Raw genomic sequence first — 24,761 nt, forward strand, 5'->3', positions numbered from 1 at the left:
TCAATTCTTTCAAAATACTATTTGAATTCAATAGAATATATTTGAAAAAAATTATCTAATGCACGGAATGTCAGCTATCGGCCTGACAGTGCATACGTATTATAATGTAAAATACATGATAAACATACGCAATACTGATTTCCAGATCTCATCATTTAGAGATTGTTACATATGATGATCAATCTTTAAATTTATTAAAAAAAGTAGAAAATGTTATACGATAAAAGTTCTGGATATAATATAGTGTACAAACTTCTAATAAAATTACAAAAAACACATCAAGTCGTATAACACAATAGATAAATCTTTAGAATTAATATCTAATTTTTTATTAGTTAAAAATTATTTAAAATTTCATAAAGATAAATTTACTCATATATGCTGTATGCGAAAAGTAGCAGAAAGTACATAATAGTTCCTATCGAATGTATCACAGTCCATAAATTAGTTACGTTTTACGGCATATCCATCAAAAGTTTAAACTATATTCTTAAAAAAAGTTATTCATGAAGAAATACTATCTACACTATCACTTAGATATATTTAACAATCTTGGCCTACCTGTATAAAATCTATGTAAGGTATTTTTGCAAGGATAGTATGTTCTATATCATTAGAAAGGAATTTATTCTACATTACATTAGAAATTGAAACATTGTACTTATCTATGAACATGTGTATTTTTCTATCTTCCTTGAAGTATTTAGATAAAATTTCAGATATGAATTTTAAACCAGAAATTATTTCATATTCTCATTATTAATACATTTAGAAAACGTTTGTTTATAATTCTCTGTCAATATTTGACTATTTTTTTAGATACTTAAGTTGCAAAATTAAATCATGTATGACAACTTTAAGTTAATCCATAATTGCATTATATGTATTTCCTTTTATACCCTTAAACAGTAAAATATCTACTAAAATAATGATTAAAAAATATTTTATCAAATTAATGTCAGAGAATCTCCCATTTTTTTATATTTTGAAAATTTTCTTATCTTCTAATAAATTGAAAGTTCTTAATATTGGTTGTTATATTAAACAATCTTTTCCATGCTTTTATACTTCGATATACTGCATTACAATCTATTTATATTTCCACAATTTTGTTTGCATATCCACATTATCTGTAGACTTATAAAAACATTTCGATGGATTAATTACTTTCTTTCCTCAGTTCAAAAGAGGCACAAAAATATAATTTAATAAGATGGATCAGACATACGACTATTAAATTATATATACGTATAATAATGTCAATTATAATATTATAACAACAAATAAAACACATGTCATATTGTAAAACTGTAAAATTTTATGTGTGTATGTATAATATATATAAATATTCTTTTTTTAATTCTCTGTTATAATTTCTTATATTTTCAGTTAAAATACATAATTAAAACTTTATTATTTATATAAATTAATACTGGATATGAATTTGTATGTATTATTAATTACATGTAAACATATAATTAATAATTAATACTTCATTATATATAAATGAATAGTTCTTCAATATGTATATTAAAAACAATATAAACTCATACAAAAGAATTGCATGGTACGTACTTATCACTGAGTTAAAGCAATTATTAAAAATATATGCAATATATTGGATTGTCCGGAAAGTTCGTGCCGATAAATTGAAACATAGAAGATTTAAATCAGATTTTTCAACGAAAAACTTTTCTATGTAATTTTTTATTTCGACCAAAGAGTTGAAGTTTCTTCCATTAAAGGAATTTTATAATGATCGAAATAGGTGGAAATTAAAGGGCACGAAATCTTGTGAATATGGTGGATGGGGTAGAATATCACAACCAAGCTCCAACAACTTTTGTCGAGTTATTAAAATCACATGAGTTTACGCATTGTTCTGATGAAACACGACGCCCTTACGATTCACTATTTCTGGACGTTTTTGTTCAATTGCTATCTTTAATTCGTCTAATTGGAAACAACACTTCTCTGAATTTATTGTCTCGTTGTTTGTAAAAGCTCATAATACAGGATCCCTTTGTAATCCTACCAGACACAGAGCCTTTAGATGAAGACTGGCTTTTGGGGTGAGTAAAATGGTTCATTCCGCTTTCTTCGAGATTTTTTTCGTTCAACATTATTATAAATGATCCATTTTTCATCTCCTGTCACTATTTGCTCCAAAAATGCTGTCTCCTCGTTGCTTTTATAGAGCGAGTCGCAAATGGAAATGTGATCCATCAGATTTTTCTTCGTTAAATCATAAGGAACCCATACATCAAAATGGTTTATTTAGCCAAGCTTCACAAAATGCTCGTGGATAGTAGATTTTGATATATTTAACATTTTTGCCAATTTACGTGTCGTATAGCGTGGGTTATTCTCGATCAGTGTTTCAATCTGATCTTCATCTGTGATAGAAGGCCTATCCATGCGTTCCTGATCTTTAAGGTTGATATCATCAGCTTTAAATCTAGCAAAGCAGCACATCCATACAGTTTTTTCAGCTACAGCATCTTCGCCATAAACAGCGCATATTTTATTTGTCACTTGTGTGGCATTTTTGCCTTTCCAATAAAAAAAAACCATTAAAAGCCTAAAATGCACTTTGTTTTCTTCCATATTCAAAGGCCTACAAAACTGACAAATATTAATGTATCGTAACCAAATTTTTTTTCCAAATATCCCTGAATTTGTTTTCAATCTTTCTGATAATTTAAACCTGTCTTTATGTCACCTACCAAAATTCAGCACAAACTTTCCGGACAACCCATTATATAAGTAATATTCATGTATGATACAAATACTTAGTATTACAAATTTTGTATAGACGAATCAAACCATTAAGTTACATTTATAAAAATATAATGATAGGAAGAATAAATTTCATGACTCTAAAATTAAAAAGTAGTTGTTATTGAGATTATAGAGCAATTTAAAATTAAAGATTATAATGTCAATGAAGCTATCTTAGATAGCAAAATGAGAAATTTAAAATAACCATATAAAAATATAAAAAACAACAAAATAAGTGCAGATCGATGTCAAATTACAATGTAATTGTAGAAGCAATTGAAAAGCGTATACAAATTGTTAAGCGAATTTAGGTTAAATTAAATCAAACTAAATAAACCAAAATATTTCTTATTTATTTATCCTTACCATTTATACTCTACTTTATTTAACCTACATTATATCTATATTTATATATCCTTATATTTTTCTATATTGTAGAAAATATAGAAATTATTACTTTTATATTATATCTATATTTACATATACTTATATATTCTATATTTTAATAATCATTTTCTACGTACATTCTTTTGTAAAGAAATTAAACATTTCAAAATATCATTTCTTTCTCGTTGAATTTTATTATGTTCCTCAATTTTTTCACTTAATTTATTAATTGCGTCTACTCTTCTTTCTTCACCCACTAACATCATTTTACGTATATTATATAGTGCTCTTGATTCGGTAGCTTTTTCTTTTAAGTTCTTGAAAGGATGTCGCTTTGATAAGATATCAGGAACAGGACTGTAAGATATAAACAACTGTTCTCTAAAATTTACATTTACAATATTTTTGGTAAAATTATTACTATTCTTTATCTCATATTTATACAGATCAAAGTTAAATCGTAAACAGTTATTTAGCCAATAAAAAATATATAAGTTATTCTTTATAAATTCTTTTACACACCTTATTGAAGTTCTACTTTCTGTAAAATTTTCAGTCATTTTGGATTGTTCAGCATTGATATCCGAGTAGACAGTATTTATATGTTCATCATCTTCAATTGATGTTGATGGAATAGAAGTGGAACCTTCCTCATTAATTATACTATTTATCATGGAGGATAACGTAACACCTACGTTTATGGTTTGATCTTCTTTAAATAGACCATCCATTGTGTCATACCATTTCCAGGTAATTCGAGTGTGACCTGTGCTCGTTTTCTTTTTATCCCTTATACTTTTATATGATTGTTTTAAATTTCTCATTTTGCGATCTAGGATGGCACTATTAACATTATAACCTTTAATTTTAAATTCCTCTACAATTTCCATCCATAACAACTTTTTTTTAATTTTAGGATCGCGAAATTTACTCTTCCTATCATTATATTTTTGTAAAAGTAACTTGGTGGTTTGATTCGTCCATGCGAAATTTTCAATATTCATATCTGTATCATATATAAATATAATTGTATACATTGCATATAACTTTAGTAATAATTTTAAATCAGTGATAAATACATACCATTCACTTCTTTTTGTATTCCTATAGTTTCACATGCGTTTATATTATCAATACCCGAGTGGATAGCATTTACATGTACGTCATCTTCAGTTGATGTTGGTAAAATTGAGGTAGAACCTTCCTTAATATTTACGCTATTTATCACAAAGGACAATGTAGCACCTACATTCATGGCTCGATCTTCATTAAATAGATCCTCCATTGTGTCATACCATTTCCAGGTAATTCGATTGCGACCTGTACTTGTTTTTTTATTGTTGTCCTTTATACTTTTATATGACTGTTTTAAATTTCTCATTTTGCGATCTACAATAGCTTCATTAACATTATAACCTTTAATTTTAAACTCCTCTACAATTTCCATCCATAATAACTTCTTCTTAATTTTAGGGTCACGAAATTTACTCTTCCTGTCATTATATTTTTGTAAAAGTAACTTGGTAGTTTGATTGGTCCATGCAAAATTTTCAATATTAATATCTGCATCATACATAAATATAATTACATTTGTATGTATGTATATATATATATATATATATATATATATATATATATTTATCTTTAATAATTGTTTCAAATCAGTAATAAAATACATACCGTTTACTTCTTTTTGTATTCCTATTGCTTCACATAAGTTTATATTATCAATATCTGAGTAGACAGGATTTACATGTTCTTCATTTTCAATTGATGGTGGTGGAATTGGAGTGAAACTTTCCAAATTATTTATGCTATTTATCATAGAAGACAATGTAGCACCTACGTTTATGGTTTGATCTTCTTTAAATAGATCCTCCATTGTGTTGTACCATTTCCAGGTAATTGGACATCGACCTGTACTTGTTTTGTTGTTGTTATTCTTTATATTTTCATACGATTGTTTTAAATTTCTCATTTTGTTATCTAGGATAGTTTCATTAACATTATAACCTTTAATTTTAAATTCCTCTACAATCTCCATCCATAACAACTTTTTCTTAATTTTAGGATCACGAAATTTACTATTCCTATCATAATATTTTTGTAAAAGTAACTTGATAGTTTGATTCGTCCATGCGAAATTTTCAATATTAAAATCTGTATCATACATATATATGATTACGTATACTATATATATCTCTAGTAATTTTTCCAATCAGTGATAAGTACATACCATTCACTTGTTTTTGTTGTCCTATTGTTTCACATGAGTTTATATTATAAATATCCTTGTGGATAGTATTTATATGTCCGTCACCTTCAATTGATATTGATGGAATTGAAGTGGAACCTTCCAAATTATTTACGCTATTTATCATAGAGGGCAACATAGCATCTACGTTTACTGTTCGATCTTCTTTAAACAGATTTTCCATTGTCTTATACCATTTCCAGGTATTTCGAGAATGATTTGTACATGTTTTTTTATTGTTGTTCTTTATATTTTTATACGACTGTTTTAAATTTCTCATTTTGCTGTTTAAGACAGCTTCATTGACATTATAACCTTTAATTTTAAATTCCTCTACAATCTCCAGCCATAACAACTTTTTCTTAATTTTAGGATCACGGAATTTATTCTTTCTATCATTATATTTTTGTAAAAGTAACTTGATGGATTCTTCCGTCCATACGAAATTTTCAATATTAAGATCTGTATTATGCATATATATAATTACATATATTACATATGTATATCCCTAATGTTTCAAATCAGTGATTAGTACATACCATTCACTTTTTTTGTTATGTCTGTTGTTTTGCATAAGTTTATATTACTGCTAATATAAGCTTTGAAGAATTCTTTATCTATAATTAATAAAGTATTAATCATGTATGTTTACTGAGAATATAAAAAACCGTGACGAAAAATTTAAACTAAAAAAAAATTGTATATATATATGTGTATATATATATACATATATATATATAATCTTACCTACCATTTTTTAATTTGACATGTGTTTTATTTGTTGCTACAATATTGTAATTAATATTATTATATTTATATATAATTTCATATTCCTCTAGTTCATTCATTTTTTTAGGTTATATTTTTGCGCCTAAAAATTTCATCACTAAAATATTATAACGTTTTGCGCCTAATCAGCGTACTTTTACTGTACTACAATTAATGGTGACCGCTGGGTAAACATGTAGGAAAAATATAAAACGAATGGTGGCGTTCAATCAAATATCTTGCAACAGCTCTAAAAATATCCTTGTTCTGCTAAATGCAACAATTATCGTATGACCATTCGATATCGACCGCTTAATGATTTTGTTTCGTAGCGACATCCAGCGAGAATCGAATTATCTCCTTGTTCATTTTTTACCTCTAAACAACGATAAGAATAGATTGTTAGATGGTTACGTGTAAATATTTATTTTCGTTCATCAAATAATAGAGGAGTCACTGAAAGCATATATATTGTATATATTACGTGAGTACACAAGGAATAAGTATAAAAAAATAAATATATATAAATATTTATTTGAATATATAAGAAGAATATATAATATCTCTTCGAAGTATCAACGAACGAGAAGAGATCATTTCATTTGAAAATTTCGTCCTGAAAGAACATAGAAATATGATGCTTTTCTTATTTCGTGTATCATCCGTTTGTATTGATACAGATTACAGATTTCGTTGTGAATTTTATCGATATATAATTTATTAGTCATCAATTTTTACAGCAGATGGCATTGATCACATTTTCCACCCTTGTAATTAACTTGACAATACTAATTGTGTCAAACCGAGAAGTGTAATGCGTACACATTAATTATTTGAGATTATTTCGTCTGCACGGTCTATTGTCAAAGTTCCTAAAATTTGACGTACTTATTAGTTTTAAACAAATAATTAATTTATTTCTTCTGTTTAATTTTTTTTTTTAATATATGATCATCAGTCACATTTATTATTAGTTTTTTAAAGTAGCTGTCACTATTTCGTGTGTAATATGAAACGATTGAAAAAGTGAATATAAAAAATCATTGGATTTGTAAAATTTGATAGCAATTAATAATTATATTGAAAATAAAAAGTGTTTGCTAATTCGAATAGATTTCAAACATGTCTCAGGACATGACAAGCAGTTTTGCAATCAAATTGTATTCTTTAATGGACATAACCAATTTTTTACCATATCCATTGAATATTTGGGACAAGAGAAGTATAAATAAAGACTTTATAGGAAACAATAATAGGACTAAAAATGTAGATATTCTGCTAGGATATTTCATTTTACTTTGGGCAACTCTTTATCTTGTGTATGAAAAATGTTTGAATGTAAGTTACATTTATTAAAATTTTATATCTTATATATTATTATTATCTTTATAAATAATCTTTTTTATTACAGTCGCTACTTCGTCGTATGCGTGTTCCATTGACACAGAGATATCGGATAATTGAAGCAGTATGGAATTGTGGATTTTCCTTTGGTAGTATTTGCTATATCATGTCTATGCCTACCAAGAATTTAAATTTCTCATCACATGGATGGAATATGACGCATAAGGAATTGGCAATTGTTTTGCACAAAAGTTTCTTTTTCCATCGTGCCGGTGTTGCGATTATATGTCATAACGCCTGGATTCGAGGCTTAAGAAATCTATTATTTGCATCTTTTATCTTAAATATGCTTTATCAAAAGTAATTGATTGAAAAGTAATATTATATCTTTATATAATATTTGTGTTAAAAATATGTTCTAAACTTTTATTTTTCTAGGTGGTGTGTGATAGAAAATGCCTTCCTATTTTATAGAGCTGTTGATATAATATTAATAGATATTTGCAGGATTCTTTTATGTACTACTCAAGTCATTGGTAAAGCTGGGAAAGTATTTGCTAAAATATTATTCTCGTTTCACTGTCTCACTTGGTTGGTACAAAAAAAATTTTTATACATATTCTCAAAGAGAACGATTACCTGAACGAATTTATAAATATTTTATGAACCAGGGTTTATCTTTACGTATTTTTTGTACCTAAACTGGTGTGGCCAGAAAAAATGAATCATATGAAAGTGGATCTTGCTTTGTGGCTATGGCTTGCTGCAGAATGTTTGGATTCGGTAAAAATTTTTATTATATAAAAGGATTAATTTCATATGGTCAATTGTCATATGAATTCTGATAATAAAAGTACTTTTTATTTTTATCATTTTTCTAATGTGATAAAATAAAAGAGTTTTTAATAATTTAGGTATGGTTAAAACTTTGTGGATGTGCTAGAACAAATCATTGGCTTGAAATTTGCCTTTTTCCACCACCTTCTCAAGAAGCTATTGAACTTGCTAATATACAAAGGAGGCATAGAAATTCTTTAAAAAAATCAATTAATACTAAATCACCAAAGAAAAAAGAATTCTGGCAAGCATTATTATGTAGGTTTTTTCAAAGTTTAATTAAGAAATTAAATTGTCTCAATATAAAGGAACGTTTTTTATATATATTTTTTACAGTTTAATTAAGTTTAATTTTTTTTAAGTTTTAAGTTTAATTAAGAAATTAAATTGTCTCAATATAAAGGAACGTTTTTTATATATATTTTTTACAAAAAGGTACAATGGTGATTAAGAAGAAGATCAATAGAATACGAAATGCAAAAGAAACGAACTCTCAATGCCAGAATAATCTCGAACTTATATCCGACACGAATGATACGGGAATTATAGAGGAAATAAATTAAATAAATTATCATATATATTACATGTTTTTCCATGTAACATTAGTTTGTGTTTAAGGTGTACATTTCTTAAAATTACTTTTTTTTTTTTTTTGTTATTATTTATAAAGATGTACGTAATAGTGTTTGGTTGATAAATTAAAATTATTGTACTTATTATTGTGTATGTGTATATATATATATATATATATATATATATATATATATATATATATATATATATGAATATTTGCGGAAAATTTATGAACAGATGTTAAATAAAGAGAATAGTGTACGTTAAAATAAATTCACAATACCACGATTTTTCTTTTTTACAAAAATCAAGTTTATTCGACAATTTTATTGATATATACCTGTTATGTAGAAAGTTTCATCATCGTTTATATGTTCATAATTAAACGGAGCACCTAGCCAATTGCTGTTACTATCCATTGTTTTATTTAAAAGTGAAGTAAGCAGTTTGCTAGATGCTCCAATAATGTTACAAATAATCATGAGGCTTGTTTTATCAGGGTAGGTATTTAAAAATACTATTTTATAACGTTGTCTCGTTAATTATGAATTGAATTTAAAACATTTAATAATTGCCAGTAAATGCTATTACAGGAGTAACATGAATCTGATAGTCAAACATTTAATAAATTTTCTGATAATAATGTCTTATCCAATTGCATCAAAAGTTTGCACAAATGAAAAATTCTTTCATATTTATCTATTCAACATATTTTATATACTACAGAAATAACAATTTTTTAGTGCAATTCTATGCATTCGATGCAGATTATAATCTGAGCTTGCTTTTGTTGCAACAAGATATTATAAATATGAATGATAAATAATGATATTTATGAAGAAATAGGCTTGACTCGATTTATCAGACACAAAGAACTGTGGAGTGTTATAGGGCTTGAAAATAAACTTGTATTTACTGTAATAGTGAACAGTTGATGTGTTTATACCATGAGCAGGTTACGTTACAGCGCATCTGATAGAACTATTTGTATCTTTTTCAAAGCTATTTTAAAACATAAATGGTGATATCCTTAGTTCGTAGTATATTTTAGTTCGTGAAAACAAAAAGTCTTTGCTTGAACGAAAATATAATTGTAGATACATAGAGGTTAGATTTATATCACTTGAGCTTACGCATCGAAGAGGAAGCTACTTATCTCATTCTTTTCATTACTTATTTCGCCATTTGAACTAGAGTCTTTTTCTCTAACTGCTCTAGTACGCCTAGATTAATAGATTTTTTTTTTCTTATTTATTTATTGTTACTAGCAACAAAAATGTAGAAATTTACAATATAACAAAATGGACGATCAAGAAGATATGTAAGAAGATAATATACTTTTAATAATGTAATACATTTTAAAACTTTAAAATATAACGTATGTAGGTATTATTTTAAAACTTATCGATTGTTTATTACAATAAGTGATTGCACTTTCTAATTCAATTGATCTGTTAAAAATTATGAGTGTGGGTATATTTTACAAGACATAACGTGTTTCTCAAAACGTTTCGATAAAATTTTTTTTATGACAGTTTTTCTTCTTTTTTTTTTCTTTTTTTTTTATTTTTCTTTTAGACAGACTGCGCTAAAAAATATATTAACGCGTAACTTAAATATTATTTGCTTACTAAAATTACTATATCCTCTCGTAAGAAAGGTTTCTATAAAGGTGGCTCAGTCAAGTATCATTTAATACAAGGAAAAAGTTCTAAGTAAAAATGCTTATTATATTTTTTTCTAATCTATAGAAGGCAGATAGAAAATTAATATTAATGAGAATATAATTGGAAAAAGTACAATATTTATAGTTAACGAACAAATATATCTGCCATGCGCTACACGTAACCTGATAGATCCCTGCAACATTTGAAAATGATTGAAATGATGGAGATGTTTTTTCTTGAAATTTGTACGAAACTCGCTGAATAAGGCGCTTTCATAAATGATGACACTCACATATACAACACCTTTATAAAATTCCTTTCTCTATCGAAACAAATACATATATTCTTCTCGTAAATCAAGACAACGTCAGTTTATCATATAAGTTTAATCGAGTTTATAGACACACTCACAAAATATCTTGCTATATTATTTTATCGAGTGAGTAATGGTTATTTATATATATTTATGTATATTGTTAGATGCAACTTACATTAAATAACTATCACTGCACTTACTTCCATAACATGTAATTTTGTTCATAATAATCAAGGTTTTTTTTCCTTTTTTTTTCTTTGTTGCATGCACACTCATATGCTTTCACGCTCTCATATTTAATTGATAAAAATTAAATTTCTCCGAAATTTATGTAAATCCAGTGCTAATACGTTAAATATAAATGAAACTAGTCCTTTCAATATATGTTGTATTAATTCGTAATCTTGCATTTTAAATAAAACTTTTAATTAATTTAAATTATCCGGTAATAGTTATAAAGAATGCCTCTTTAATTTTTTTAAATGTATGTCTATAATTACATTCTTCAGTATTTTATGCAATGGAATTACTTTAATAAGATTTACTATATTGCATAACATATTTGTGCCTTTTGCCTTTTATAAAAGCTTCATTCATCTCATAAACGATAGATTATAAAAAATGATACAATAGATTCAAATGCTAAATAGCACATTATTATTTACTTTATCTCCAAAGCGGACTACACGCACATATACCGTTTTTAACTAACGATTTTATACCAATCAGACTCTACTTTTCTTGGCAAGGATAGCAGCACGGTGGAGATTTGGCTACCATCGTAAATCAAATTGCAAATTTAGTACCTTGGGAAGACAGTAAATTATTGGAATATGATTGTATATAAGAAACAATTTTTGTCTTCATACATTCCGATAAAATGTATAATAAATATCGACAAGTTATTCATGTGTGATTTCAGAACGAATATAAATATGAAAGTTATCTTATTATTTTATATATATATATATATATATATATATATATACATAATAAGTATATATGAGTCAATAAAAGTTGAGTCGGCTAAATTTCTTTTAGGCCCCACCCAGTTTTCTGCGCCTTAATGATGCAGATATTATTATTTAGAATTTAATTTAATGAGAGACACACGCACCTTGTTCTTTGTGAAAATATGGCCCCTATGTTACAGGCTCGATGTAAATATTTGGAAAAACGATTATTTTCCTGAGTCTGCAACAGGCGTCGTTGAATTCCATGCCATTTACATTTACAATAGGCCTGCCAAAAGTCAAAATCATTTGTCATTCGGAATATTCGAATACATGTACTTTTTCTATACATATATCCGAAAGACTTACGCAAGCAATCGAAACATCGCGTCGTTCAACTTGGGCGATCAACGAATTTTTAATAACGTATCACGTATCTTCTCTTCTCAGAATATATAAAAGTATTCTTTAAAACTCAATCGTACTTGTCTGTCAGGCACCATAATTCCGAATATATCAAGCTCTTTATGATTTACATTCCCATATTTGTAAAGTAACGTTGAATTGTATTATAAATAAGATATACATATATGTATATGTATATATTTTCGTTTGTATATTTATGTTTGTGTGTAATAATGTATATTTTCTCTGTGTGTGTATGTATATATGTGTATATGTGTATGTGTATGCGTTTGTTATATTACAAATAAACACTAGACACTTCAGTATGTTCGCGTTATCGCGAATCGAACACGAAAATTTGAATATTGACAGTCCTAAATCGTGTGATTTTTGTTTAAATCTACAAGCAAAAATTTATAGTCTCAGCGTAAATATTTTTTTTATCGTTGAAAGGCATTGTGGTGCACTGCGGTGATCTCCACGACAATGACCAAAGCTATAAATGTAAAATATATTTCGGTCCCATTTTTTTACAATTTCCTTTTCTGTACAACAAGACGAGACAGTCTCGGTAATATAGTATTATAATTATAAGAATTTCCACACGTTTTTTTTTTTTTGAAGGGGCAGGAGTGTTAAACAGGATGAGCACGTATTTTAAACATTTCATTTTCTTTCTACTTTGCTTATTTCCTCTTTTCTTTCTTCTTTTTTTTTTCACGAACACTTCTAATAACCGATGTAACTCGAAATTATTTTATATTACCTTTCATATATTCCGAATAAATTTTAATGATAAATTTATTGTATAAAATCGAGTTTTCCTTTCAATTCACTTGCATAAGTCGTTCAGACATTCGTATATTTTATTATTCTTCTTTTTTGTATAACTATTACAAAATAGCTATAGAACCGAAAACTTTATTCGATAAAATTGACTAATTTAAAATATGTACCCAATCCTGTTTGTAAACGATAATTATCGACGTTAAAAAAAAAATTAGGGCGACGGATGTTGTCTGCATCGAGTAACAATGATCACGAGGAAAGTGAGGAGAATTGAACGAAAATCTATCGTTCCCGAACTTTCAGTCTTGAATCCTTGTTGAACTTTCGGCACAATTAATTCCGTCAACCCTTTGTAAATTGACTTTTTTCAATGGCGAAACATTCGATAAAATGAAAATAAAAAAAAAAATAAAAGTAAAAAAGGAATTACGACGATTTTGTTTCTCTCAAATGCATCTGGCATAAAATTGAACTTACTTGAACTTTTAAGATCTCTTTTTATCTCTCTCTTTTTCTTTCTCTTTCTCTCTCTCTCTCTCTCTCTCTCTCTCTCTTTCTTTCTCTCTTTCTCTCTTTTTCTCTTCCTCATTTTCTCATTTGTATTATCTCTACGGTATGTATGTGTTTCAATCGCTTGATTCTAAATATATATATAATACATATATATTATTTGTTTATTTATTTTTTTAATTTATTTATTACCTTTATTAAACGTCATCGTGACTTTCTATACGCAACATATTACGGTCCCCGAAAAGAGAGGCCATGCTTGCGTCGAACGGTGCGGCGAATAAATACTTGTTTTGTTGCTAAACGTTCTCCTCTCTTATACACACACACACACACGTCGCTGTACCCATGACACAATTCTCAGAGATAACATCATACAAAGGAGATATTATAATATAATGGAGGACGATATTGGCTCTATGTATAAATATATTCCTATGTTATTCGAGTCGTTTTGATGTAAAAATTTGTATGTAAAATTAAAGAAAACGAAAGAAAGAAAGAAAGAGAGAAAGAAAGAAAGAAAAAAAGAAAAGATTAAGAAGAAAATGTCTCACATTTTTCCAAACTCTGAGAATTTTATCGCACGGCTCTCTTCTCACAACCCTTCGAACTCCCTTTTTTATCTTCGTTGTGTCACGGGTTGAAAGCTTTGGTACGCGCGCGACTTTTGCTTTCTTATTTTATTTAATTTTACTTTTTTTTCCCCCTATTCTTCTTCGCTCGTCGTACACGTACGCACGTACATACGTACACATACATATATGTCGTATGTGTAAACATATACGATTGAACGTACGAGCCGAAGAATTAATCGTTAATAAAAGTCGAAGACTCACCGAGACTTCAGTCTTTCAGTCGTTACTTCTGACACATTGTTATGTTTACAATGGGTATGTCTTTTGTGTTCATAGGTATACGCGAGAGTAACGGGATAATTAGCAATTGGCCCTCAGAGGCTTGAAACGATGTGTGGCTTGGCAGTGGTGGAGGCGATCTCGGAGAGTCGTACGTCGATAGGAATGCGATCATCGTACAAAGTCGGCGCTTGTAATATTATACCCGCCGTACCGACGACCACGGCTAATGTAAAAATCCACAAGAATAGCCTATCGAGCACCATCGCAACGTATTTCCAATCTTCTTTGACCTACGAATAACAAACGTAATGTCAATTGTCATCATTTACATCTTACACGAGATTGTTAGAAAAGTTCGTAATAATTGTGTTAACAAATATTAATATTAAAAGATATTTTTTACACGAACAATTTGTTTCTGAAACAATAATATTTTTATATATGAGCATTTATAATATTTCTCATTAAAATTTCCATATTATTTATATTTTAATATGTAAGTTATGTTTATGTATTGATTATCTGTAATCATTTATGCAAATATTAAATGTTGCGCCTGAAAATATGGATCACTCCAAACTACGTCGATAATGTCGTTTGCGAACGTTATCTATCGGTATGAAATTTTTGAGCTTTTATGAGTATATATTATAAACATATTGCCTATTGCAAGGGTTTCATAAAATTTCATATTGATAGATGGCGTTCGCAAACAACATTATCGACTAAGTTTAGAGTAATGCCTATTTTTAGGCGTTAATAAATATAAAATATAAAAAATAAAATAAAATATTTACAATACATAAATAATTAAAGATCAGCTTGAATTTTTATTAAAAATCATTACGAACTTTTAGAACAAAATGATGTTTCAAAGTTTACGTATTAATCCGAATTTGTGAGAATAAAACAGTATTTAAATTTGATTACGGCTAAATTGTCAAAGGAACATCATACTCTGGTAGAGTCCTCTTCTCTTTTCGTGTGCTCGGCGATAAAACGAATGCCTTCAATGGCCTTGTACAGTTCTGGGCAGTGATGCCAGTGATGAAGCGTGTTGCAGAGAGCATCAACGCTTTCCTCCGTTGGGAGCTGAGGTGGTGGTGCCACAGTGGCTGCAGGCGAGCCGTGAATACGACACGCACTTCCTAAATTTACCGCTTCTAATTCACTGAGAAGAAAAGGGGAAAAAATTGAGGAATGAAAGAAGTGCTGAAAAATATAAATTAAAAAAGAAAAAAGAAAAGTTATATTATAAGTTATTAGCAATAATTATATCAATATAATAATTTTAGATAATTATTAACAGCAATTATTAACAAAAGAAAAGAAAAAAAGTAAAATCGAAAATTTCATCCTTATAATGAATAATATCTTATGAAGTACAAGTATAAATTATTGAATTCATACCGAGGATGCAGTTCGTCTTGCGAATCTAAACTCGGAAAGAGAACAGAAGATTCAACCAACTCCGAAGCCGAAGTTTCAACGAATAGAGACGGATCTCTCAATTCAAGACCATTGCATGTTCTGACCATCACTCGTTGTCCATGTTGTCCGCCTATACTACGTTTATCTATTTGATACTGCGGCCTATATACACATATAAAAATCAGATAATTAATTAACAAATTATACAAAAAAATCAAAAAGACATTGATATGCCGATTAACACTTTACCAGCTTTGAGTTTTATTATCTGTAATCATTTATACAAGTATAAACAATAAATTGATTGACCATAAACACAAAAATTATTTTATTAGTTATTAATATTAATACATTTAAATATCTAATAATTAATAATATGCTCGTGCGCGTGCATGGTAAAGTGTCAATATAATGGAACGTACAGAGCGAGCTCTTATGAAATATTTTTCATATTAACAAATAAAATATTTAATATTAAATAGAAGAATTAATTTATTATAATTTCGATCATTTTGATTTTATTAAATAATGAAGCAATTTAATTGAGTATATATCAGTTATTTATGCATTGAATCTTATCATTAAAAATGAATGTAAAAGTTATAAAATTGAAGAGCTACAATTTAGATAAAACATTATATAATCGAATACGATGAACATCATGCTCTAGGAATAAAGAGATAAGTAGTACGTTGTGCGTGATAAGAGACTACGATACGTGTGCCTTTTAAAAAAGAGATATTTTAGCCTACTCGATCTTAATGGGAATTCATTTGTTCGAGTTTGAATATGGTGATGTTCGATAAGTTTTGAAGTGACTACGGTGCCAGGGTCTTACTATGAAGCTACCCTTAACAATGAGATTGCTTTCTATATACAAGCTGATAATATAAACGCATTTGCATCTTTTTAACGGCGTCCGAGTGTCGTTCTAAGGTAAGGTATCCAACGTTTGATATTTCAGGTTCCTATGTGGGAGATGCCGGTGGTCTTATAGAAAGAAGATGTGCTGAAGGCTGTATGGTCCCATCGAGTATCTTTTCATGCTCTCTACGGTGTATTATATACGTATAAATGTAGATATATATATGTACTTATATATATATATACACACATATGTGTATATATACAACAATATTATAAATATGTGCACATTTTTCTGAAAATACATTGCAACTATTCTTAGTAAATATATAAATATATATATATATATATATATATATATATATATATATATATATATATAGGTATATATGTACGTATGTATACATGTATGGTTATGGACAAGAGTGACATTAAGGTCACCACCTACAACACGCTAATGCCGATTTAATGCATCATGGCATGATTCCAATGTGGAATATATCTTGCCTGGAATCGTAATCGGTTCTCTTCGAAGTCGTATTATACCTGCGCATCACGAGTAATCTTGGTAAGACATGGATAAAGACACGGCGGACCCACGGTGCCATCACGTGAGTCTGTGGCGAACGGAAGTGAACGTTGAGTACTACCACTGTGATGCATATGCTGGAAAAGTTATAAGAGAGCGTTTTATAACGTGAAGAATTATTTCGATTTTAACATGAACCTGTAATTATTTTTTATTAACGATGATATTAACTTCAATTGTTAATCTTTTTTTTCAAAATCGGAATGTGCATCGTGGATATTTTTTTTTTCTTTTTTTTTTATAATATAATCAATTGTGTTCTTACAATAAATAAAGAATTAAATATATTCATTGTATTTTCTATTTTTTTTTTTATTTTTTTTTATTTTTTTTTTAATCATTTAGATACACTCTGACCTCTGAGGGATTAATCTAGATAGGAATGATTTGTCTATTTCGATTATACTAACAAAATTTATGTATTATCTGCACTTAACATTTATTTAACTTAAAATTAATATAAATAAAATATATAATGGTATCTATTTTTACATATGTATTCTTTGTTTATATATATATTATATAAAAAATATATATATATACATATATGTACCTGAAAGTATCTAGGATCATGGTGAAAAGGACGAATTTACCAAGAAGCGGTACAACTAGCGACGTGGGTGGGATGATTTCAGCCAGAAGAAGGAAGAACACAGTCAACGATAGTAGAATTGAAATGGATAGGCTGACCTGTGTACATACAAATAAAATTATTTTCGTTTTAAATTTGCAATGATTATCACTGCATCATCGTGATGCGGTTGTCGTATTTTTTCAATCTTCGAGATTTTGTGATCACCGTGTGACTGATTAACGAATATCGAATATCGAGAGAAAAAAATTGATTAAAAAAAAAAAAAAAAAAAGAAAACAAAGCGAACGCTAGAAAAGTGACTAGAAACTTCAATAATGATCAAATCGATAATTCGTGATTTCGAATTATTCCGAAAGATTTTTTCCCTTTTTTATTTATCACCGATAAACTTAGGACTCACTCAATGTATGCATGTTAATAAATTTAATCTATTCTAATGTGCAACATAATATATTTACAACAATTTAATTCGTTATAAATTTTTTTTGGGTAAAAGAATCGATGACGCATATATTAATATTAAACGGCAACATTTGTGCGAATAATTAATTATTCATTGAACTTTGCTAAAAAGAAAGAAAAAATTTCCAATAATGCATTTCTTTCCATTATTCAAACTTTTCAATATTTATTTAACAATTAGTATAGTATTATATTTTCCTAAAAATCTTCCCCTCCACCCAAATAAAAAAAAATCATTTAATGATCCATTAATAAGTTAATAAATGAGCGTACGATAAAAGGTTAAATTAACGAGACGATCGATAAGCGCGAGAAGAAGGATAGATAGATAGATAGATAGATAGATAGATAGATAGATAGATAGATAGATAGATAGATAGACAGACAGACAGATAGATAGATAAATAAATAGATAGATCGATAGATAGATAGATAGATAGATGGAGAGAGGAAGAGAGAGAGAGAAAAATAAATAATAATAATAAAAAAAGAAGAAATTCAGATTATTCGGAATTGAACTTCAGAGGGTAACCGTCAAAGTAGAAAATCTGTTACAATAAGGAGAAGAAAGGCCCTCGAGAGCGGCAAAGGAATGATGAGAACGCTTTCCAATACACTTAAGAGTCCGTGTCACGTTTCAGAAGGTGATGAGGGAAGGTTGTGACGTCACCGGTAACCCCAAATGTATATGCAATCATAGGCGTCGACTACTAAAGGCATACGCCGATTCATTCGCTGAGTATGCAGCTTGCAAGATTTATGCGAGCAGATCGAATTCGTTCGGAATCGGGAAAAGGAGAGGAACAAACGATAATGGAAAAGAAAAAAAAGGGAGGAAGAGAGAGAAAGAGAAAGAGAGAGATATATAGAGAGGTCCCACCGGCAATAGGGAATACTGTTAAAAATTCAATCCACGAAAAACCAATGAAGGGATTCGCATTTTTTCAAAAAGAATAGCACAGATTAGTACTTATTAATAATTTATTATTTATGATTATATGATTAATACAAATGATTGTATTGGATTTATCGATGATTGAGAAAATTGATAGGATTTGTACTTATTAATAATATATCATAGTTATTAATATAAATGAATGTATTTATATTAATGAATTATCGATATCAGTATCATATGGATTAAACTAAAGTTTGTTCTTAAATGATAAATAACTAATTTATAAATAATAATTTCGAATATGATTTTTCCGATTGAAGATGATAACTATAATAAAAAAAGATAAGAAAAAAATATTGTCCTATTGTAAAAAGCAATATTAAAGATGAAAGAACATAAAGAGAGAGAAAAAAGAGAAAGAGAAAGAAAGAGAGAGAGAGAGAAAGAGAGAGAGAGAGAGAGAGAGAGAAAGAGAGAGAGAGAGAGAGAGAGAGAAAGAGAGAGAGAGAGACAGAGAGAGAGAAAGAGAGAGAAAGGAATACTATTAAAATTCATTATTATAAGAATAATACAAATTCTCTCCTTCTATCAATTTCATTTTCAATTGGTTATCTTGTCTTAGAAATTCATTTGGTAATACTAAGAGCAAAATGACATACATACATACATATATATACATATATATATGTATATATATATATATGTATACATATATGTATACATATATATATGTATATATATATGTATATATGTATGTATATATATATATATATATATATGTATATATATGTATATATATATATTCTACGAATGTATTTGCAAACGTACGCCTATACCATCTAAGTGGCTCGAACTTAGCTATAGATACTCCGCCTCCCACCCGTACATATATACACGTATGTACATATACATAAGTATAGAGATGATGATAGTGTTTATTCTTTTGGTGGTGAAAGAAGAATGAAGGACGATCGGAGAAGGCATTGTTTCTGGGGTCTTGCATTGATCTAAAGACGACAATGTTCAATGTCTAAGATATCTTCTCGCAGCCACCAACTTTCCCTCCACCACCTTCTCCCGCTCTCTTCCTCTCTCTCTCTCTCTCTCCTTTTTCCTCTCTCTCTCTCTTTCTCTCTCATTCTCAAATAGTTCTTGTATCGAAGATTCATTATAGCCATGTAGTTTTCTCTCTCTCTCTCTTTCTCTTTTACGTTTGACCTTCTTCCCCTAGACGATCACCGACTCTTTCCGTTCCTTTCACCTTCTTTCTTTCTTTTTTCTTTTTCCACTCGCGACGGAAAGTAGCGAACAATATGACTGAATTATACATAGGGGACATACTCGGTGGTTATTGGTTCGAGGTCAAGAGTCCACGCGAAGGTATAAAGGCCGCGACTGGGATACGATTGTCTCTTGATCGGCTTGGTTTTCATGGACGACAGCTCGATCGTGATCTAGTTTCTTCAAAAGCTGGTTTCTTTGAACCATCGAACTGTTTAGGAGGATGAGGCACGCCTTCTCCTCGCCTCTTTCTCTTTTCACATACAGATACACACCTACATACATACATACACACATACATATATACATATATACATATATACATACATACATACATACATACATACATACATAGAGAGAATCGAGAAAGAGGAGGATAAAAGAGGACGTGAGGGTTATGCTGGGTGATGGTACTTTAACTTTTCCGACCTACCAAATCAACGGCATCAATCGCATCAACGGCTGCACACCAAGTGACGTTCCTCGAGTGGTGAACTCGAACGGCAAACTTTCACGATTACGTCGATCGATTCGTTCTCTCTCTTTTTCTCTCTCTATCTATCTAACTTTTCACTATCTCTTTCTCTCTTCCTTTTTTCATAAACGTCAAGGACCCTCAAGTTCTCAGCGACCGTGAAAAGGATAATGGACTCCTTTTTAAATATTTTCGATCTATTACCGTATCACGAAGACGAGGAACGTTTTAAAGATCCGAAGTTTAACGATAAAAAGTAAAATAAAATTGATAAAATAAATAGTGAAAAAAAAAAAGGAATAAGGAATGTTTCTTTGATTAATATAGAAAATTTTACCTTTTCACCGCTATCACTCGGTAAATAGAAGACCAGTACCGTGAGAAACGATATACCCATACACGGTATTATAAGATTGACCGTGTAAAAGAGAGTCTTTCGCCTCATCGTAATGTTGAACGTGATATCGAGATAGGGCTCGTCGCAGCACGTGTAGAACTTCTCGTTTCTGAAAGAAAAAAAAAACAAAAAAAAAAAAAAAGAAAGAAAGAAAAAAAATGATATGGTCATTCACGATTAGAAAAGAATCAACTTTGATACAAATAATATCCTCGTTACATATTATATATTGACATCTTGTTGTAATTAATACTGTTGTTTGACAGTTCGATCTTTCAAGAACAAATTCTATATCTGCAAAAATCTATTTAACAAGGGTTGATGATTATGATCATTAATTATTTATATAATATTTTAGTAATTTATTTTAATAATTTTAATTATTTTCATAATTATTAAAGATAATGAATCAAAAAGAAACATTCCGATCGATATTTTTCTTTTTATTAATTCTCAAATGAGAATACGTTCATATGTATGCATTTAACTTCATTCGAAGTTTGTACGTTACCTAACAGCAGGAACTTCGAGTATGTCCCACTCGACGGAAGTATAAAATTCCGACAGATCGACGCCAATGTCGACGACGTTACTGCCACGGATCTCGTCGATGTGTCTAAGGTCGACCTAAAACAGAGAAGATAAAAGGATACGAGAAAGACGATTAAACGTTCACATTTGACGATTACATATGAAAACGGTTCTTATATGTAAGATCGAATTTTTAATCGAAAAGCAAATATAATGAAGGAAACATAAGAAGTTCATAGATGTGTTTGTGGAAGTTGTCGTTAACTGAAAAAGTCAAATGGGTTAGCAAATGCATTTGTAGACACACCTACGCAGACACCTACATAATCGTCGTTTGTGATATTATCGATTTTCCCCTCTCGGCCTGAATGCCGTTCGATATCTTTGACATTTGCATCCATCTGCACATTAAATCCGAAGCTGTCTCTCCATCTTACTCTCTTCCTCCCTATCTCTATCTCTATCCCTACCCAGAGAGAGATTCCCGGTTAAACCACATCGGAGAAGCCATCCTCGTTGATTGTCGTCCGAGAAACGAAGAGAGAGAGAGAGAGAGAGAGAGAGAGAGAGAGAGAGAACAATTGTCTAGGATATTGAAATAGCCTGATATACGATATACAATATGCATCGGAGAAGCTATCAATCAGCGTTACTCGATGCCTCTTTCGTCTTTCTCTTTCTCTCTCTCTCTCTCTCTTTCTCTCTCTCTTTCTCTCATCTCTCGATAGGAGAATATTAGAATGCTCGGGAGCTTGACCATTCGAATATTCAAATTCTCGCCAGTTTTACATAACCGGCTTGTATATAACTCTGGTGTGAGTATTATGCAATGCAGAGAAAGAGAGAGAGAGAGAGAGAGAGAGAGAGAGAGAGAGAAAACGTAAATACGGCATGTCTGAACAACAACGATAGAACGACGTAATATTAAATCCAATGTTCTATGCAATATTCAAATTTACTATCTATAGTCTGCTCTTCTCTCTCTCTCTCTCTCTCTCTCTCTCTCTCTCTCTCTTTGTACGCCTCTTTTTCTGTAGGTGTGTAATGATATTATACTTCGTATATTGGAAATATTTCGATAACGTTATCAGTAATTACTATATATATATATCTACATATTTACGTAGATTAATCGAGTATTTATTGTAAATTGCGAAATATTGATATATTTATAATCATTTTTATTCTATATCTAGTATAATTATATAAACAAATATAATTTTGATTATATTTATCGATATATAAAGAAATGTAATATTTATTTAACATATGTTGAATTGATTAATCGATGATTAATTGGCGTTTATGAATTGGATGACAAAGCTTATGATAAAAAAGAAATCGTTTAGAAAATCTCTCTCTTTCTCTTTCTCTCTCTCTTTCTGTTCACTTATCGTTATTCGCGAATCACCTACTTCGTGGCCACGAATGACAACAACGAGCAAACGAATAAAATCGATTTTCAAGCGATTAATAACTCTCTTAGTCGTGATATCCAAAAGTTTATTTGTTACATGTTCATCGTATTTATTTGCCTCTCGTTATCCTCCTATTGCGAGAGAGAGAGAGAAAGAAAGAGAGAGAGAAAATCTCGGTGATATGATCCAGCATAGAAAAATATAAAATATCGTTCCATTAAAAGAGAGAAGAGAATTTGTTTACTATCGGGTTAACAGCACACTCTTTTACAATAAACACTTTCGCAACTCCGTTTGAATTATTTTATTGAAATTTTCTTATTTATTACTATATGTGGTTCTTTTTCGATGGTAAAGAACGTATAAATATTTTTTTTTCTTTTTCCTTTCTTTCTTTCTTTCTTTTTTTTATAAAAATGATTACAATCCTATCAATATCTTTTACGGTAATTATATATGGATCATATTGAAATGTATGTTTTGCGATCGATGAAAATGTATTAATGGTGTTTGTCGATAAGTTCGTTTAACGAATAAATACGCACGAAAAAAAAGAAAACTAAAAAAAATTTGTAAAACTTTCATTTCGAATCACTTTCTTACCTGGAAGCCGTCGTAGGTCCACGATCCAAATTTCATAACACAGGTCTGCTCGTCAAAAGGGAAATACTCGACGTCGATCTCGCAGGAAGACTTGTAAATCGCCGGTGGCTTCCACTCGACTCTCCCTGTATAATTTAATGTTGCCTTCGTTGCCAATGTTACCTCGAAGTTACCGTCGGCGCTATAAATATAAGAAATTAAGGAAAATTTATATTTTAAGTTAGAATCGAAAGGATTTTAAGAATATTGAAATTATCAATAATTGTCACATCATAGAATGGCTTAAAAAAAATTAATAATATCTATACCTTTTTTATATTGTATTACACACATTTCTTTTTTTTCTTTTTTAATGTAATTATATATATATATTTATATATATTTTCAAATATATTTATTACAGATATTCTAGTTATTGTATCCGTATTTAACTTTATTACCTGAAATATTTCCGTTATTTATGATTTAATGGAAAAAATTATCCAGGCAAAGTTACACTATTTTAAGGATCACATTTGATTATCGATTATATTTTACGATTATATTTTTTCGTGCAAGTGAAATAATGCATGTGCATGTGCATGTGTACTTGCGAAAAAAAAATTATGCATGTGTATGAGCAGTTGCGAAAAGAGATAATGCATGCGCATGTAAACTTGCGAAAAAAATATTATCATGAATATGTGAAACCATGCATCCTTTGTCTCTTAATATTTTTTCTAACTTTAACGAAAAAAAAAAGATATGATTTGTTACAGTTGCATGAATCATCA

General features: G+C 29.2%; 3 protein-coding genes and 1 long non-coding RNA gene across 15 annotated transcripts in view; 2 read left to right on the forward strand and 2 right to left on the reverse strand.

Annotated features, from left to right (window-relative positions):
• Window positions 1-3,151: 3,151 nt before the first annotated feature.
• LOC118443143 (uncharacterized) lies at window positions 3,152-6,303 on the reverse strand. 5 transcript variants are annotated; one of them, XM_085656780.1, is made up of 8 exons: window positions 6,174-6,303; window positions 5,962-6,039; window positions 5,405-5,884; window positions 4,849-5,085; window positions 4,252-4,731; window positions 3,691-4,174; window positions 3,306-3,549; window positions 3,152-3,208 (listed from the first exon to the last, which is right to left on the reverse strand). In XM_085656780.1, exons 1-8 carry the CDS (start codon window positions 6,268-6,270, stop codon window positions 3,167-3,169), a joined length of 2,142 nt encoding a protein of 713 aa, XP_085512906.1. In that variant the 5' UTR covers window positions 6,271-6,303; the 3' UTR covers window positions 3,152-3,166. The 5 variants fall into 5 exon arrangements, with proteins under 5 accessions (XP_085512906.1, XP_085512905.1, XP_085512903.1 ...); XM_085656779.1 differs by having other exon boundaries at window positions 4,849-5,154; XM_085656777.1 differs by having other exon boundaries at window positions 3,306-3,525; window positions 4,849-5,328.
• Window positions 5,480-9,064, forward strand: LOC118443045 (uncharacterized). Of its 2 annotated transcripts, none has more exons than XM_035869484.2 (7): window positions 5,480-5,625; window positions 7,304-7,528; window positions 7,602-7,894; window positions 7,973-8,125; window positions 8,206-8,317; window positions 8,449-8,629; window positions 8,807-9,064. In XM_035869484.2, exons 2-7 carry the CDS (start codon window positions 7,313-7,315, stop codon window positions 8,932-8,934), a joined length of 1,083 nt encoding a protein of 360 aa, XP_035725377.1. In that variant the 5' UTR covers window positions 5,480-5,625; window positions 7,304-7,312; the 3' UTR covers window positions 8,935-9,064. The 2 variants fall into 2 exon arrangements, with proteins under 2 accessions (XP_035725377.1, XP_035725376.1); XM_035869483.2 differs by lacking the exon at window positions 5,480-5,625 and adding an exon at window positions 6,540-6,674 and having other exon boundaries at window positions 8,807-9,063.
• A 287-nt stretch (window positions 9,065-9,351) lies between these two features.
• LOC146873076 (uncharacterized) lies at window positions 9,352-15,508 on the forward strand. Its single transcript, XR_014982131.1, has 3 exons — window positions 9,352-9,444; window positions 14,499-14,749; window positions 15,391-15,508. It is a non-coding gene; the product is annotated as an uncharacterized LOC146873076 (long non-coding RNA).
• The window catches only part of nAChRa3 (nicotinic acetylcholine receptor alpha3 subunit), a 100,782-nt gene continuing 89,797 nt past the window's right edge, over window positions 13,777-24,761 (reverse strand). For 4 of the 7 annotated variants that reach the window (XR_014982127.1, XR_014982126.1, XR_014982125.1 and 1 more), the window contains 9 exons: window positions 23,989-24,169; window positions 21,948-22,063; window positions 21,377-21,545; window positions 17,882-18,018; window positions 17,247-17,405; window positions 15,855-16,037; window positions 15,402-15,615; window positions 14,142-14,734; window positions 13,777-14,001 (listed from right to left, as the gene is read on the reverse strand). Coding sequence is in view for 2 of the 7 variants with exons in the window: in XM_035869477.2 (XP_035725370.1) it covers window positions 14,537-14,734; window positions 15,402-15,615; window positions 15,855-16,037; window positions 17,247-17,405; window positions 17,882-18,018; window positions 21,377-21,545; window positions 21,948-22,063; window positions 23,989-24,169 (1,357 nt within the window). In the remaining 5 variants the exon portion in view is untranslated. Of the gene's footprint in view, window positions 14,735-15,374; window positions 15,616-15,854; window positions 16,038-17,246; window positions 17,406-17,881; window positions 18,019-21,376; window positions 21,546-21,947; window positions 22,064-23,988; window positions 24,170-24,761 lie in introns of all 7 variants that reach the window. The other 3 variants (XR_014982128.1, XM_035869477.2, XM_035869479.2) reach the window with 3 other exon arrangements.

Source organism: Vespa mandarinia, chromosome 4, assembly GCF_050613455.1.
Source record: "Vespa mandarinia isolate Hongniang chromosome 4, ASM5061345v1, whole genome shotgun sequence".
In the NCBI taxonomy this organism is placed as follows: domain Eukaryota; kingdom Metazoa; phylum Arthropoda; class Insecta; order Hymenoptera; family Vespidae; genus Vespa; species Vespa mandarinia.